The sequence below is a fragment of the Podarcis erhardii genome (genome assembly GCF_964252035.2).
Source record: "Podarcis erhardii genome assembly, chromosome: 6".
Taxonomy (NCBI): Eukaryota; Metazoa; Chordata; class Lepidosauria; order Squamata; family Lacertidae; genus Podarcis; species Podarcis erhardii.
In genome coordinates, this window is record NC_138510.1 from 58641456 (window position 1) to 58659537 (window position 18082).

Genomic DNA, 18082 nt, shown 5'->3' on the forward strand with positions numbered 1-18082 from the left:
ACTCATCTTCAGATTAGTTTGCTGCAATATTGGTATAAAAAGGGAACTGTCGGGTCAAAATCTAAAAATTAAAAGACAATCAAGAGATCGAGGTCTACAAGCACTTCTCCCCATTTTTCCTGCAAGGTGTTTTCTGTAGAAAACAATCTGAAGAACAGACAATGTTTCTTTTCTTTATATTGGACTTTAGAATTTTAGAATTTGTGAAGTTACACTGTGTGTGTTTGATTATACTTCCATAGCTACTGACATTCCAACAAGACAACTGATAATCTTTATAAGTATTTAAATTCTTTGTAATGTGTGTGTGTCTATATGTGTATGTAACATATATGAGTGGGGAGGGGAGGGGAGGGGAGGGGAAGGGAGAGAGAGAGAGAAACCTGGCTGCAGTCTGTTGGATAAGAGCAATTTAACTGTGCAGGACAGTAGCCAAAGAAACTATCTGGGCAATTGAGAAAGCACCAAAAACATTTGTTAATGTATAGATGGTTTGTTAGAAACAAACATGTATACAATTTTCATTTGGCTCCAACTCTTCAACTTGCATGCAATACAGAAAGGAGAAAGGATTTCAGGCTAGTAACTTGATCTACCTTAAATAGTAGATGAGTCATTCGGAATGATCATGTGCTGATGTGTCTGTCAAGGATGCTCTATGTGTACAGTTCCAATAAACACGTTTACATATCACAAAACACACTCCAAGCTTACGGTTTCTTAAAAACTCTAAAATTCGCAATTGGGCAGTACCTTTATTGGGACCAATCAAAATGCAACAAAGTGTGTTATTTTAACATTATTATTATTTTTTAAATCTAATCTTTTGACCAAATGGGGCCCTTTAGGGAGCATATATGCTTTTTGTTTCTGTTTTCTTTTTACTGTAATACTAGTATGTGTGCACCCTCATATCTGCTATTTGGATTCCCTATTATTTTTTCCAGTTTAAACATTATGACTATTCTTTTTGAAAGATTCTGGTTTTACACCTCCCCACACCGCACCCCCATACATTCAAAAACTCAAGCCCTTTAAAAAAACCGACTTTTTCCACCGTCTTCCAAAACCCTAGCAAAAATAATGAGAAAAGGTCTATGTGGAAAAGTCTTTTCTGCTTATACCCCCAAATGCATATTTGCTCCAGGATCAATTTTGGATAGCCCATGTTGCATTGCTCCAGCACCTTTCTCAGTCAGGAAAGGTCCTTCTGTAAAGATGTTGTGCGGTGATGGAGGACCCCTCTATATAGAAAAGAGCACTTCTGAGAGTTCAGGTGAATATGAATTAATTTTCAGGTAGACCACAGTGGGGGGTTAACCCCTAAGCCAGGGCAACTCCCGCTTTGTGTGTATGTGGCTTACGAGAATCACTGAACTTCAGTGGCTGTTGAGCGCCTAACCCTCTCAGCAAATCCCAGCTTTTGTGTTTCAGCAAAGCAAATAATTGCCAGCTTCTCGTGTCCAAGCTTATGTGAAAGGGGAGTCTGTTATAACAGCAGTGAAGTGGAATAGCTTATGTTTAGGAAGGGTGTAGTAAGTTTGCCAGAGAGAAGTTTCGTTTCAATGCAAACCCCTGATGGCCTCCCTTTTACCTTTTCTTATTCCCTGCTCCGCCTCAGGGCTGTTATTGGTGCCTAAAATAATACTGTATTATGTTTTTTTTCTAATATACAAAACAAATGTATCCTAGACAAAATGTAAAGTAGAATAGGGTAATGATGTCACAAATACCTTTTGATTCTGAAAAAACTGATCAGGAAGTCACTCTGTATAGTTGCCTCCTAGCACATATATCAGAAACAAAATGGATGTTTGTACCGTCAAATATATTATTTTCCAAAGACCAGTATTAATATCCATATTGGGTGAAAGTAATGCCGAGCAATCCGTAGTCTTGTCTGAAGTATATCCTGCAAGTTTGTTCCTCTGTTCGAACTCCCAGTGCCAAAAGGAAGATTGCAAGGAGAGCCTGCCTCCCCCTTTCTTTCTCTGCACCCCCCATGTGAATGGGTGACACTTGCTATGGATATTTTTTTTAAGTTCTTCATGCCATCTTTTTTTGTGTGTGCATTAAAAGTGCATGCTTAAAGCATGCTGCCTGTACTCCACAAACGTTCCCTTTTACAGCATGCAATTGTTTCAACACTCTCTCATTTCCAAAGGGTTAAAGAGCAAAGGTGATCCTTTCCCCAGATAACTCATTCATTGTCATCTTGATTGCATCAGAGAATGTACTTGTGCAAGTCTCATAGGCGCATTCACTGTTCAACACCACTGAGGCTCAGCACAGTAACTTGGGGGCTAGTTGTTCAAAGATGCTGTGCCACTTTTTAAACCTTTTCTTGAAGCCTTTCCTGTGTTCTGACATGGCACAGCTTGTATACAAAAAATGTTTGCCCACTTTGTTATTATAGCCAAGAGTGCCACTATCACATTCTGCTCCACACATTCAATCAGTTTGTGGAGGGCAGTGAGATTGTGTCCTTTGACCTCCATGGGTTAGGCACTACATAAGCAGTGTATGTATGGCCTATACACTCAGTTGTATACGCTGTGTATGATACAGCCCATTCTTGTGCTCTGTTTGATGTGCAGAGGTCACTCCCTCCATGCGTTGAACAAGTGGACGGGAGCATGAGAAGAGGGTGAATTCTGTGCTCCTGTTTCTGAAATATCCTGCTGTGAGCAGGAAAACAATTCTCTCCATGTCATGAGGACTGCTAACGATTATCATCCCAATTAGGAAAGGACATCCCAATTAGTCCACTGAGGTGAAAGAAAAGCTTCCACTCTTGCTTTTATCCCAAAGCTGGTAAAGTTTTGGGTTTTTAAAATTTTGTTATGTGTTTTAGTAGTTTACCAATGCCAAGATGTTTGTGTTATAACCAACCCTGCTTTGTGAGTAGAATCCAATAATGCAAATGTAATGTGTGCATATTTACCTGCAGTTTAAGGATTACATTTCATGCATCTGAAGGACTGTGTTGTGGCATGCACTTTCGTAGACTAGATTTGATAAGTCTTTTTTCAGTTTATTTTTATTAGTTTTCAAATTAAGATAGAACCACAGATAAACAACAACAAAACCATAATATATACAACTAAAGCCATAGCATACAGAGCCCAAAACATATTAAATAATAACAGCCAATCTAGGATCATGACATCCATATTTATCTAGACTGTGCAGGGAGAGATACCTATAAATCTGAAACTATAAACTATATGAAATAAATCCCACCATACTGAGTAGAAATGGCCAGAATCTTCCTGTCCCTTTGAGACCCATAAGTTACGTTATTTCCCTCCACAATAACTAAATGTCAGAGATTTTATGCCGATTTGCTGGTCTTTAAGGTGCTGCAAGACTAACACCAATGACCCTCTAGAAACTGTTGCAAATACTTCCTGGATATCTCTTTGGTTTAAGGTGGGTCATTGGGTAGGAAGTCACAAATGAAAATCAGGAAGCATCAATAATACACTAGTCTTGGGAAAGTGTTACTGGCTGTTAATAATATTTTCAAAAGTGGTCAGCTGATTCAATAAAGCCTCTTCCTGCCACATCTCTTGTACAGGAACTAGTATTTTTTTTTGGGGGGGGGTGTAATAACAATGCTTGCACAAGCATCAAGTCGCTGAGCAGGCATTATGCACAGTGCTTTCATGGAAAGACAGCTGGAGAGACCAGCCTTATCAAAAAATAATAATTGTGCAACTCAAATTGGTTCAGACCATTTTATTTTTTTTGCTTCTTGGTTTGAGGAATTGCATTGCCACTCGTGTTCTCCTTGTTTATTCCTTGCATATGCATCAGGAATTCTGGCACATCCTTTGGCTCCCAGTTGACAGCTGCTTTTGATTTAGCTCATGCCAAACTTGCCCTAAAGAACAGGGCCAGGGAACCTGTGGCCCTCCAGATGTTGTTGGATTCCCAACTCCCATCGGCCCTCGCTAGCATGGCTGGTGTTTAGGGATGACAGGAGCTGTAGTCTAATAATACCATGAGGGCCAGATTCCCTATCCCAGGATTAGGGTTGGTAAATGTTGGAGGGATTTTGGGGTGTAGAAGTGTTCGGTTTTGGGGATGTGGTGGAAGTGTTTGGTTTAACCGGAAGCTCCTTTTGCCTGTGATTGGTCAGTTGCTACATAGTTTTCACTACTGCCTTGAATTTGTGGGGCAGAAAAAAGAAGGTGCTTTATTTGGGAAATAATTCATTTGGTGGCCATTAACTAACCTTTTTTGAGGTGGTTTCAGTCCCCCAAAAGCACGGGTTTGAGGTTTGTGTTGCCATAGATATTAAAAAGCATTTGCCCCACCCCTAGGTGTCCTCAAAGTGTGGGTTGTGGGCATGGGTGTAGAGCCGGGATTTATGTTGGGGGGGGGTCAGGACACCCACCTGTCACCATCCTCTGCCTGGCTCTGTCTACCAGATTCAGAATGAAATATATCAACAACAGTGGTTTTTAATTACTTTCTTTTGACCCCAAGTGCTGAGAAAAACCTGTCAAAATCTTTTCACCATTTCTACTTTTAGTTAAGTATTTTTTATTTATTTGCTTGATTTGGGGGGCAGCTGCCCTCCCTGCTCCCGCTTGGCTACTCCCATGGTTGTGGGGGCTTCCCTTTTTGATGGGTCCAGAAGGGATTTAGCGTCCATAGGTGGGTGAATAAGTGTGCTGAACGCGCTGCATAGCTTGACGCACGGGAGGAAATCGGGCATCCAGACTGCAGGCGGGCGGCGGCGGCGGCGTCTTGCTCTCTCGGCGCGCTGACTCTCTGCTTTGTTCCCCCTCTCTCTCTCCTTTCCCCCTCAGAGCTCGCCGGAGGCGCCCATGGAGAGTTACCGGAATGCCACCGAGGTGCAGATGACTCAGATGGTGCAGCCCTGCCACACCAACCACCGCCGCGAGCTCAGCATTGGCCAGCTCCTCAAATGGATCGACACGGCCGCCTGCCTCTCCGGTGAGCCGCCGCCGCCTCGCCTCGGGCACGCGGAGGGGCGGGAGCTCGTTTCTTGGCAACCTGCCCTCGGCTGGATCTAAAGCGCGCGCGCGCGAGCACGACCTCAGCTTGCTCATTGCTCGCTCTTAAGGTGGACCGAGCGAGTTCCGGCGTAAGCCCTCGTCGCGCAAGGGAGAGGCAAAAAAGAAAAAAAAAGAAAAAGGCTTTTAGGGCAGCGGGCGAGCCTCGCCTGTTTTTCTTCATACCCAATGAATCTGGGGGCGGGAGCGCGGGCGGAAACGTCGGGTGGGACGCCATATCTTGGGGAAGCCTGTACACGTGAAGGCTCCCTGCATCCGTGGACTTTCAGAGGGAAAGAGGAAAGGGTACTACTTGGCGCTCCCCACTTAGAGACCTCTATTCCCCCTTCCCTACCGCTCTGAAAAACAAAACCGTGAGAGAAACTTCTCTGAGCTAAAGTCAGTCTCGTTTGGAACTTTGTCTTTTTTCTTCATCTTTTATTCCCTGAGCTAGTGGTGACTGTGAAATAAAAATAATGTTTGTGCACACATGTATGGAGAACAACTGAAGTGGCAAACAAAACAAAACATGAATGAGCAGTCGGTGAGTGTAGTTTTGAATTGTGAATTAAGCTGGGCTGGCAGCTGGAGGCTTTCTTTGGCACCAAGAAGAAGATCCCCATTTACCAGTTCAGAGGCAAGACAGAAGGGCATGGAGGGCTGTGACAAGAGGGTTCATGGGGTGCAATGGTGGTGGGGGGGCGCATGTCCCACCAGTGTCCAACTTCATCTCAAAGCTTCCCTATCATAAAACTAGTTGCTGATCAGCCGATCAAGAGTGTAACTGCACAAGCAGAGAATCCCCCAGGGGAAAGACCACCAGGCCAAAAGTGCTGGTGGAGAAAAGTCATATATCTCAAAGCAAGCTAGAGGGAAACCACCCCCAACCAAGCCAGAGCAGCCATGCCCACTGTTATTGGTCCTTATTATAGAGTTCAGCTTATTTGTTTTTCCCTCTGGGCACGATGCCTTTAGAACCTTTAACTACATTGTAGAAGCACTACTAAGGAACTTCATAAAGGAGCTTGCATTTTGAAAGCAGATGAATCTGAGGGGCTTAATCAATGAGCTTATTCCACTTTAAATGTGCCCAAGTCAAGCTGTTGTAATGATCAGAGGTTTGGATAAGACTTAAGGCACTCTAGTCCTGTACACTGAAAGGCAGGATTGCTCACCTGCCAGACGTCCGCAGAGGAATCTGCACAATCCATAAGAACAACCCTGTTGGATCAGAACCGAGGCCTATTCCATACAGCAACCTGCTTGTGGGTTAAACCACAGAGCCTAGGACTTGCCGATCAGAAGGTCGGCGGTTCGAATCCCCGTGACGGGGTGAGCTCCCGTTGCTCGGTCCCTGCTCCTGCCAACCTAGCCGTTTGAAAGCACGTTGAAGTGCAAGTAGATAAATAGGTACCGCTCCAGCAGGAAGGTAAACGGTGTTTCCGTGCATGACCCGGAAGCTGTATGCCGGCTCCCTTGGCCAATAAAGCGAGATGAGCGCCGCAACCCTAGAATCGGTCACGACTGGACCTAATGGTCAGGGGTCCCTTTACCTTTTTATACTACTGACACTTCCAGGACATGCAAGCAAATGCCCCCTTCTTCCTTGTACAGTGGTACCTCGGGTTAAGAACTTAAATCATTCTGGAGGTCTGTTCTTAACCTGAAACTGTTCTTAAGCTGAAGCACCACTTTAGCTAATGGGGCGTACTGCTGCTGCCGCACCGCCAGAGCACGATTTCTGTTCTCATCCTGAAGCAAAGTTCTTAAGGTACTATTTCTGGGTTAACGGAGTCTGTAACCTGAAGCGTATGTGATCCGAGGTACCACTGTATATACTTTGCTCGGCCCTGGGCATTCAAAGGTAGACTGCCTCTAACCTGGAAGGTTCCATTTAGCTGTCATAGCTAATAGCTTCTGATATGTTCTCTCAATTTGTCCAATCTTTCTAAAGCAATCTAAGGGCTCATGCACACTTTCTTTCGTGCCATGTTTCTAAGCACAGGTCTGAGCTTTAGAGCTCCATGCCCAAATGTTGTTTTCTCCTGGTGCTTTCCCCAGAAAAACCCTCCTTTTACTGCTGCATCAGAGCAAATGGTTCAGAAGTGGGTGTCCCTAGGTAGACACCTTTATAGAGGCGACTTATGCAAACATTTCCATTGGGTTCTCTTTAGCACTGTAGCTGATACTTGCTTAGATGGAGAGCGTTGTGTGTAGAAACCTCTAATTTCTGTGTGAATGAATTTTGGAATGTAGCCTGTCATACAAAGGTAAGTATTCCACCCATTGTCCCACCCACTTTGGCTCTGCCCTCCCCCGAATGTACTATGGAATGTTGCTCTCGGGCTACAGAAGATTTCCTACCCCTACCTTAACTCCACAAATTAAAATTTGACCTTGCTAATTAAATTGGCACTCACTGTTAATCAAGTAGACCTTTAATTGATTAAATCTGTCAATTAAAACTGATTACAACTTACGGGCTTTTTAGCGCCAATACTTCAACTGACCTGAACTTCTGATGCAAAGAAAAACTATTGAGAAGGGTATATTGTTCTTTATGGAGCTGCTTGCACAGTGGAAAGATACCTTCTTAAATTAAAATGAGGCTTGGAAGGTAACAATAATCTTACAATTAGAGAGATCACCAACCTTTTTGGGGGCCCATCTGCATGTTCGGAAGTCTTTGCTTTGGGCACCACAAAATGCTCACCTCCTGGAAGAAAAGCTGACACTGCTCAGAATCACCTCCCCTCCACCCTCCCTGCAAGGAAGAGGCAAAAAACCCCACATGTAGGCCAAAATAAAGCACAAAATAAAAGCAGTCCACACCCTCGAAAAAACCTGGCAAACCTTGTAATAACCTCCCAAGCCAAAAAACATGAGTAAAAAGCCTGAGGTTGGTAGGGGGCATGTTGGGGGCTCTAGATATACCGTAGGTAAACCACCATTCTAGAAGAGAAGCATAGCCTTTCGAATACAATATTTCAGATACCAAAGACCTTTAAGACCACAGATCTTTAAGAGCCAACCTTGCAAAGAGCTGAAAAAGCATTTTGAATGCCTATGTTCCAATAGCAGCTTTTTAGGCAATTGGGTGATCACCTGCCTGGGATCCCCCCCCCCCCAATTCTGCATGTGGGGATAATTGTGAGAGTGCTTCTTAACATAGCAGGCGCATGTTCTGGACTCTGCAGTTTTATGCGTCCTACCATGGTGTCGGTTTTGTTCCTGCAACCAAGGCTTCTTGTTTCCATTCTAAGCCTGCAACTGTAATTACTGTGAACAGAAAGAGCCCTGTTTGCTGCAGTGATGTACATAACTAATGTGGTTTGTTTGCCTTTTCAGCCGAGAGGCATGCTGGCTGCCCCTGCGTCACAGCTTCAGTGGATGATATCTATTTTGAGCACACAATTAGGTAACTGTCTCACTTCCTTGCCTCATTGCAGTTTAACTGGATTTTTAACTGGATTTTTTAAAATGTGCCTTTAGCAAATGCAGAAGTGGTAGAAATATGTGCCATGTTAATTAGCCCTTTTGAGCCTGGGTAACTTCTCTGGGTTGTTTCCCCCCCATTCCTTTCCTTTTACTGGGACAGCCAATGAAAAATATTAGGTTGAAAAATCAATGGTTTCTCCTTATCCATTAAGATGGGGTGCTCCAGCTCTGCTGTTTCAGTGCAGTATTGCAAAACAGGCCTCACCTTTGGCGTGTGCCCTTAACAAAGAATGCAGTGCAGATGCAGAGGGTAGGGGAAATTTGATTCCCTTGTTATAGCATCCCTATTCATGTGTTATGCCTGCAAATAAAATAGCAGGTATTATATTTAAGCGTAACATTACACACAAGTTGACATCCCAGATAGAAGGTTTAACCGGAGCAGCCTCGGGACCTGTTTTGAATTTGGTTCTGTTTGAAGGTCGGTTCTCTTCCAAGAACGAAGAGAGTATTTGGAGCATTTGCAGGAAGCTGCCTTCCTTACTGACCACAGCCCACCCCACACATCTGGCGTTTGGGGAGGATGTTTTGGGGATTATAGGATTACGACTTCTCAGAGGGCTTGAGCCTCTGCACCTCTCTGATTTAGAAAACGAGCCGGTGCCAAAATGTGCAGCTGCATCATCTTACACAGTGATATGTGCGTCAGCTGCAAGACCATATTTGTTCTTCTGTTAACCAGCTTTATTTATTTCAATTCCTGTTAATATACCAGGTCTAAGTATTTGTCTCCCTAGCCCTGTATGATGTCCCTTGACTGGCAATAGCTCTCCAGTGCACCAAGCAGAGGCCTTTCCTGAGGTCGTCTCAACTGGAGATGCCAGGGATCTTCTGCACGAAAAGCATGCTCTCTGCTACTGAGCGATGACCCCACTCCATCTTCTCCTAGAAGAAGGTCACAAAACAAACTCCTTCAGGGCACAGGAATGTGCCTTGTACTGAATGAGGACCATCTGCCTATCAAGCTCAGTATTGCCTTCATTGACAGCAACTCTCCAGGGTTTCAGATGGGTCTTTCCCAATGGAGGACTTTGGAGGTGGGCTGTTATTAGGCGACAGAGCAACTGCCTTACGTGCAGAAGGCATATGGTTAAATCCCAGGCAGCTCCTGGTAGTGCTGGGAATTTATTTATTTATTTATTTATTTATTTAACAGGATTTATATCCTGCTTGATCACCCATTGGCTCTAGGTGGTTTACACAGAATGTCCCCCGTCTGAAACCCTGGAGAGCCACTGCCAGTCAGTGTAGACCAAGGCTCTCCAAACTTAGGTATCCAGCTGTTTTTTGGACTACAACTACCATCATCCCTAGCTAGCAGAACCAGTGGTCAGAGATGATGGGACCAAAAGCAGCTGGCGTAGACAATACTGGGCTAGAATAGATGGACAGTCTGACATGGTAGAAGGCAGCTTCCTAGGCCCACGTGGAGATGTCAGGGACATTCTGCATGCGAAGCAGGCGCCCTGCCATTGACCGATGGTCCTTCCCCATGGCGCTTATATTTAAACTTAAAGCCTTGAAGCGAATTTTCTGAAACAGAATGTTCACCCTGAATTTTTATTATCCTTCCATTCGTATTTGAATCTATTCATGTGTTACACAAATGGCATGAAATCATTATGGTAAGCGCAAGCTCTGTGGCATACCTGTCTGTGTTAAAAATTAATAAAGCACCTTTCAGGCAGCGGTGAGAGATTAAGTGGGCTTCTTTTTCAGAGGGCAGGTATGTAAAAACCTAGGTCCTTTTTTCTAGCTTGCAAGGTGGGTGGCCGTGCCCTTCTTTTGGGAAAGCTGTCGGAAGAATGGGTGAATTTGGAGTTTTGCCTTTTTTTGGTAATACTTTAAACTTTTATATTCCATTTGAGTACCCATCATCTTGATTCTTTTAGATGTGTGGATTTACTAACAATCTGCATGACTCTCAATATGGCTTCAGATCAGGAATGGGGAATCGTTAGTCCTCCAGATGTTGTTGGACTTCAGCTCCCATCAGCCCCAGCCAGTGTGGCCAATGGTTTGGAGCAGAAGGGAGTTGTAGTCCCACAGCATTCGAAGGACCACAGGTTCTCTATTCCTGCCACAGATTATTATGTCCCATTTACTACCACCTGGATGCCCTCTCTCAGCCAAAGTTTGGATGCTTGGGAAAGGGTATGTCTTCTCCTTGACAGCCTTGTCAGTAGCTAGCTGTGAGCCTCTGGTACTTCCTTGTCTTTTACACAGACAAACAATGTACCCTGGCCACTTCCAGCAAATGTCGCCTAGCCTTTCCTGCGGTTGTAGGTCTGTCTGTGGGCTCTGGAGCTTGCCAGAACATGGCTTTCATATAGTTTTTAGGGCAGGTTTCCCCAAACTTTGGTCTCCAACTGTTTTTGCACTACAGCTCCCATCATCCCTAGCTAGCAGCATCAATAGTCAGGGATGATGGGAATTGTAGTCCAAAAACAACTGGAGACCCAAGTTTGGAAAACTCTGTTTTAGGAGAACCCAGGTGCACTGTCAGCCTTTACAAATTTCTAGAGAAGCTATGCTTTGGAGATCCTTTATTTATCTCAGATATTTATACTCTGCCACTTCAGGCCCAAAGGATCTCTGAGTGGTTTACAAATGAAACGGTAAAAATACAAGTCACAGTAAAAGTGCAGCAGAGCAGCAATAGTTAAAAAAAGGAAACTTTTTTTTAAAGAACCCCATGGCATATAAAAAGGTCTCTACTTGGCACTGAATGAACATCAAATTTGGTGCCAGGAGAGGTTCTCTGAAATGAAGAGGGCATTCCAGAGTTGGAGCTTGAAATGCTACTACCTCCAGCCACCACTTCCCTCTCCTTCAAAGGGGGAGAACCCAGAGATGGGCCTCTGTGGATGCACTTAATGTTTGGACAGGTCCATGAAGGAACAGGCAGTCTTGGACCCAAACAGATCATGGTTTTAAAAGGTTAAAACTAGCATAGTGGTTTGAGATTAGAGAGGGACAAGGAGCCAGTGCCTTTTTTTAAAAAAGGGCATTCTATCTGCCTAGTCAGTCCTCTAGCTGCTATGGGTTGAACCAAGAGAAGTTTCCGGTCTTCAAGGCCACCCCCATATAGCAAAAATTACAGTAGTCCAAATGGGATATTACTAGAGTGTAGATAATTATGACCAGGTTATCTCTGTCAAGGAGAGGCTGCAGCTACTGCTGCAGCTGCAGGCAGGTGTTTCAAGACATGGAAGCCTGAATCAATGAGCACCCCAAGCCTTGAAAAGATAGTCAAAGGGAGATGTTTCTGAGCCAAAGCGCATGGCTGCATATGCTGTGGAAGACAGTAAGTTATGTTTTGTGAGTGCTCTATTAAGTGATAATGATCGTGGTTAGAGTGTACTATATATAAAACACTGGAACTTCTAAACAGTACCTTAGTACTTGAGCAGTGGTAGAACTCGTATCCATGCTTATTACGCTCCAGGGAAGCAAAAAAAAAAAAGACAAATTAAAGGTGCAAGACTCCCACAAGCCACATATTCCCAGATCAACGCCAGCATGCAAACAACATATGCAGATTGGAAATAAGCAAAGAAATATGAGCCAGGATTGTCTTCATACCTGAGAGCAGCTTGAATGGTGCTAAAATGAGGGGTGAATTAAGACCAGTAGCCAACTAACTTGGGTTGGCTTCTTGGATACAAGCAAGGTGTGTCTATGCAAGAACTCTTAGATCAGTGTTTTGTCTCAAGATCAGAAGGCCAATAATGTTCACGTTAAAAACATGGGGGGAGGGAGCAAGAATCAGCACAGGTTATTCAGCACCTTTTAATCAACACAACAGACTTGTAAGGTGGGCTAGATGGAGACTAGCCCAAGGCTAGTGAATTGTGGGGTTTGGAGTCTGAACTGGGTTCATGTCAGACACTGTCCAGTAGATTGAACTTTCCCCTTCTGATATGAATAGAAAATATGGGCAGTGCCTGCTGGCCTTTTGTCTGTCCACGTTTAAGCCTGTCCTTCTCCCTGTTCTCCCACAGCTGGAAAGCATCTATAAGAATGTTCCAGTGCCACTCAGTTATGTTGACCTGGTGGGTTGGACAGTTAAGGTCCTGTAATGAAACACACCCCTTAGGTCCCACAGAGTTTAAGCAAATGTATATTTTATATTGCGAGAGGCGACTTCTTTCTTTTTCAGCTCCACTTTGCTTTGTTTCCCTCCTTATCCTTTTGTATTAGACAGCTGCATGTAAAGTCTCCTTGGTGCCTATGTGGGAAGGACGAAGCCTGGTATGAGCCTTTGCAGTACAAATGTTTACAGCAATAGACTAGATTGCTGATCTCCTAACCCACTGATGTCCTGAGATACTGGTGTTAATTAACCTAACTGACACGGTATTCAGAATGCACCTACTAGCCTGCTTTTCCTGTGCACAGAGACGGTTCTCAAAAAGTGTAATATGCACTTTCTGCAGCTTGCAGGTGTTCTTTCCATCTATCCGGCTCTAAAACAAACTGTAACTCTTCACAGGGTGCACATGGGACTATAAAATTGTTGTGTGAAAAATGAAGGGATGCTTTGTCCATCTGCTGTTCTGGCTTCTAGAAAAGATGCAGCTGCCAGATGAAGGGCTCGTTTTATGGGAGCAATTTAATTTTCTTCATAGTACTCTGTGAGTGGATGGAAAGGGAGTAGGTTGTGTTTTGTGGGACGAAGAAGGTGCATTAGGAGGACTTCAGCCCCTAATAGCTCTTTACTTCTATGTCCCAAATCCAGGTCAGGAGTATTAAAGGGGAGGAGTGAGTAGTGTCGGAGCCTGTTAGTTACCAGAATGAAGAATGACTTACAAAAAGGCAGGGATTCAAACAGTTATGTATTAACTGCAATTAGACCCCTAAGTGCAAAGTAGGAGTTCAAAAACCTTCATCTGACTAAATCATCCGTAAAATCTGAAATCCACACAACTCTCTGGGAGTTGTGCTTCAGATGAGCAATGTTTTCTACTTAATGTCATATGAATGCATTTCCTGAATGTCAACTGACGGCAAATGTAACCCAGTCGTGCAGTGTCATCCAGAGATATTAGCAATACTCTGCTCATGCACAGGGACTCTAAAAATAGTTTCCCCCAACTATTATTTTTTTCATTATGTATTTTCTTTATACATTATGCAAACCATTGTTTGAAACACACACATACCGTATTTTTCGCCCTATAGGACGCACCGTCCCATAAGGCGCACCTAGTTTTTTGGGGGGGAAATAAAGGGGAAAAAAATTATTTCCCCGAGCTTCCCCTGACCCCAGCCCCCAGAACAGGCAACTCTCCACAAGCCGTGGGAGCCCGGCGCCGGGCTCCCGTGCCTTGCGGAGCGCTGCGCGAAGTCTGGGCGCGCTGAGCTCAGCGCGCCCAGGCTTCAGCATGCAGGCAACTCTCCGCAAGCCGTGGGAGCCCGGCGCGGGCTCCCACGGCTTGCGGAGAGCTGCGTGAAGCCTGGAGAGCGAGAGGGGTCAGTGCGCACCGACCCCTCTCTCTCTCCAGGCTTCAGCGAAAGCCTGCATTCGCCCCATAGGACGCACACACATTTCCCCTTCATTTTTGGAGGGGAAAACTACGTCCTATAGGGCGAAAAATACGGTACATATATCTACATGTGCTAAATTTTTTGGTAGAAGCTATACCCCAAAGCATTGCTGAAATCCTTTCTGCATTTTCTTGGGTCTTGCGGTATAAGTCCTACTGAGCACAGTGGGACTTTATTATTTCTGGAGAAGCATGCATTGGATTGTGCTTCATGAGAGAAGTCATGCTGTACCAGGTGGGGCAAAATTCTTTCTTTAGTCCATCATTCAGATCAGACATCATTTTATAATTCACACAAGAATCAATATGCACGCATAGCATTTAGTAAAACTGAGCCAGTGCATGTTTTTTGGCTACCTCTGGGCTTTGCAGTTCAGAATGTGGTTACCTTCAGATGCTGTTGGACTACATCACCCATCAACCCTAGCCAGCATGGCCAGTAGCTAAGGATGATAGGAGCTGTAGTCCAGAAACATTGCTTGCCTCTGGCATAGCCTGTCAAAGAGCTGAATAGTTTTGTTGCTTTCACCTTTCTGGCTTAGTTTCTTGACTGTTCTTTCCAGTTCAGAATTGTCAACAAACTACCAACAACTCTAAGAAGAAGGAAGTTGATCCTCTCTAAATCTTCTGTGTTGTTGTTTTTTTAAAATGTGCTGAAGCCTGTGAGCAAGGAGATTCGGTGGGCACCTTTGCGCCCCCCCCGGCATCGTGAAAGAGCCTTTTTAAAGGCTCCGGAGCGGCATCGGGGTGAGCGCGGTGCTGAGGATCGCTACCCAGCTTACGGAGTGAAGCCGCGTCGCCATTAACGGAGAGCGCCGATTCCTTTCTGAAACTAAAGATTGGCAACAACAATACCCGTGAGTAAGAACGCAAAATTAAAAACGGGACTTAAAAATCTAGAAGATTTGGCTGAAAACGGGAAGGCAAAAATTAAGGAAGTCAGCCTCCCGGATCTGCATGATTAACGGAGCAATGAAAGACTGAGCTGTGATTAAACGGACTTTCCTCTTAACTCTTATTAAACCAGACATCGAAAGGATCTCCCCCCTGTAGTGCAGGAGAAGGGGGGGAGGAAACAGAATTAATTTAACCTGCAAAAGAAAGGGATAAGGAATAAAAAACCTCTGCTGCTGACACTTCTGGTCAGGCTGCCGGAGCAGCGATCGCCTGAAAAAAGGAACTGTCAAGTGAGCTGTCAAAGGACAGCGGCTACAAAATAAGACTTATTTTGAAACATACTCGGGACTTTGGTGGATTACAATTTTAACAGTAAAGTGCTACAAACTAAAGACTTTAATGGGACTTTTGCCTTTGGACTTTCTGTTTCTTTGTTCTGGGTGCCTTTGGATGGTTACAATTTCCTCCTCTAGAGGGCTTTAGCTACATTACGGAGTATCCAGTGGGATTTTCCACTTGCAACTTTCCTGTGTGAATGACCTTGAGTTATGAGCAACCCGCCAGAAGAGATTTCAACAAGAAGTAAAACAAAGCAGGCTCAAAAACAAGCTCAAAAAAGAGGCTCCTTATCAGGAGCAGCAGCTGCACAAGAAAAAATAACAGCAGCATCAATGGAGTCAATGACACAGGCCCTGCTTAAAATAAATCAGTCTCTAGAAGTACTTACCAAGCAATCTGCAGAACTCACTAAACAGTCTACAGAGAACTCAAAGAAATTGACGGAGTTGACAACAAGACTAGACCTGAATACAACAACAATTTCATCTAATACAGATTCTATAAACCGTTTGGTTCAAGAATCTACGGAAACAAGGAAAATAGCTGAGAGTGCTAGGTCCACTGCTGAAGAAACCAAAGGAAAGTTTGCGCCTATTGTAAAAAAAGTACATGAACATGATTCAGCATTAGCCCTACTAGAACTGGAAAGGAAAAGTAAGAATCTGAAATTAAGACTGGTTCCAGAAGAGGAAGAGGACAAGCTCGGGGAATTCCTTACAGACAAATTTCAAGACTTCTGGAATGATGAGCTAGATGGAGAGGAAGATGAATTTATGATAACCTCAGCCTTTCGGATTGGCAGGAAGCAAGGGAAGAAGCCAAGAGATTGTTTAATTACCTTAGGATCAAAGGAACAAAGAGACAAAATATTGAACCTACATTTCCAGAAGGCCTTGGTCATTAAAAATTCTCAGATTCAAATCTTCAAGGATATTCCTAAATACTTTTTGGAGGTTAGATCTCAATTTAAAGAACTAGTTGATCTACTTAAGAAGAATAACATCCCATTTAGGTGGGAATTTCCACAAGGGCTGTCCTTTAGCTACAAAGGGAAGAAAATTAAAATAAAAACAAACCAGGATAAAGAGATCTTTCTGGAAAGAAATCAAGAGGATCTTCAGAAAGGAACTGTCAGCGAGGAGGAAGTACCGGACATCTCAAATCTATCATTTGGACTGAACCGAGCACCGACCGAGGAGGAACAACAACTTGGTGCAGTCGGTGGAAGGTCTACCCAGTAACCAAAATGTCTCTGCAACTCTTTAGCTGGAACTGCAATGGTTTGAACCACCCTCGAAAAAGGGGCCAAGTATTTCATTTATTAAAGAAGGAACATCTAGACGTAATCTGTTTACAAGAAACTCACATTGCCAGGATACATAGAAAACTTTTAACAAACAAGAGATTAGGACAAGAATTTATATCATCAGATAGAGTCAAGAAAAGAGGAGTTGTGATTTATGTCAAGGAAAAATTTGAACCAAAATTGATCTTTAAGGATGACCAAGGAAGATACCTGGCAGTGGAAATCCAAATTTATGGAGAAAAAATATTGATTGTCGGAGTTTATGCACCAAATGAGGGGAAGGCTGAATTCTTTAAGAAGTTGCATGAGACTTTAATGGACTTTTTGGACTTTAAAATTATAATGATGGGTGACATGAATGGAGTCGTCTCTACAAACATGGATAAGGCCCAAAGACAAACAATATCTAATGACGGAAGACTACCAAAGACTTTTTTTGACCTGACTGACACTATGGATCTGATCGATATTTGGAGAACTAGGAACCCTCTGGAAAGGGAGGGGACTTTCTTCTCTGAAGCAAAAAGGACATGGACTAGAATTGATCAAATATGGATTTCTAGTAATCTGGCATCAAAGGTTAAAAAAACAGAAATCTGCCCAAAGACCTGCTCTGACCATAATGCTGTCAAGATGGAAATGAAACTGACAACAGCTGGAACCTTTAGATGGAGAATGAATGACACTCTCTTTGGAGATGGGGAAATTTGCAAAAAGGCCCAAGAAACACTTAAAGACTACTTCGAGATCAATTTGAGATCAGACACAGAAAAAAGAATCATTTGGGACGCAAGTAAAGCCGTGATGCGTGGCTTCCTAATACAACAGAATTCAATAAAGAGGAAAAAGCAGAATGAGAAGAAAGAGAAAATTTGGAATCTAATAAAAGAAGGGGAGAAGAAATTGAGATCTAAGCCTAAATCCCAGGAGATATTAAGAGAAATAAAATTTTATCAAACACAATATATGGAATTGACGAACCAGGAAATAGAATGGAAAATTAAACAAATGAGACAAAAGACTTTTGAATCTGCAGATAAATGTGGGAAGCTACTGTCTTGGCAACTGAAAAAGAGACAAAAATTGAACACAGTGACATCACTCGAAGTAGATGGGAAGTCTATTAATAAACCAAATGAGATAAGTAATTGTTTCCAAAGTTTCTTTAAGAAATTATACAAACAAGGGCCAAAAAATGAACACGAGATAGAAGAATTTATTGGAAAATACGGACTATCAAAAATCTCTGAAAACAACAGAAGGAGTTTAAACGAGAAAATTACAGACCAAGAAATAGAGAGTGCCATCCAGGATATGAAGCTGGGAAAATCACCAGGGCCAGATGGATTAACTGCGAGATATTATAAAGTATTGAAGGATTGGTTAATACAACCATTGAAAGAAGTCTGCAACCAAATTTTGGAGGGGAAAAAGGCTCCCGAATCGTGGAAGGAAGCATTCATCTC

The 18082-nt window shown here is 43.4% G+C and overlaps 1 protein-coding gene across 2 annotated transcripts in view; it reads left to right on the plus strand.

The window, feature by feature from the left end:
• Positions 1–18082, plus strand: part of ACOT11 (acyl-CoA thioesterase 11) — a 66004-nt gene that overhangs the window by 20693 nt on the left and 27229 nt on the right. Inside the window, exons 2-4 of one of the 2 annotated variants that reach the window (XM_081866901.1) lie at positions 4821–4968; positions 8376–8445; positions 12729–12779. In XM_081866901.1, coding sequence (XP_081723027.1) covers positions 4839–4968; positions 8376–8445; positions 12729–12779 — 251 coding nt within the window. In that variant the 5' untranslated portion in view covers positions 4821–4838. The remainder of the gene's footprint in view (positions 1–4820; positions 4969–8375; positions 8446–12728; positions 12780–18082) is intronic. The other variant, XM_081866902.1, reaches the window with a different exon arrangement.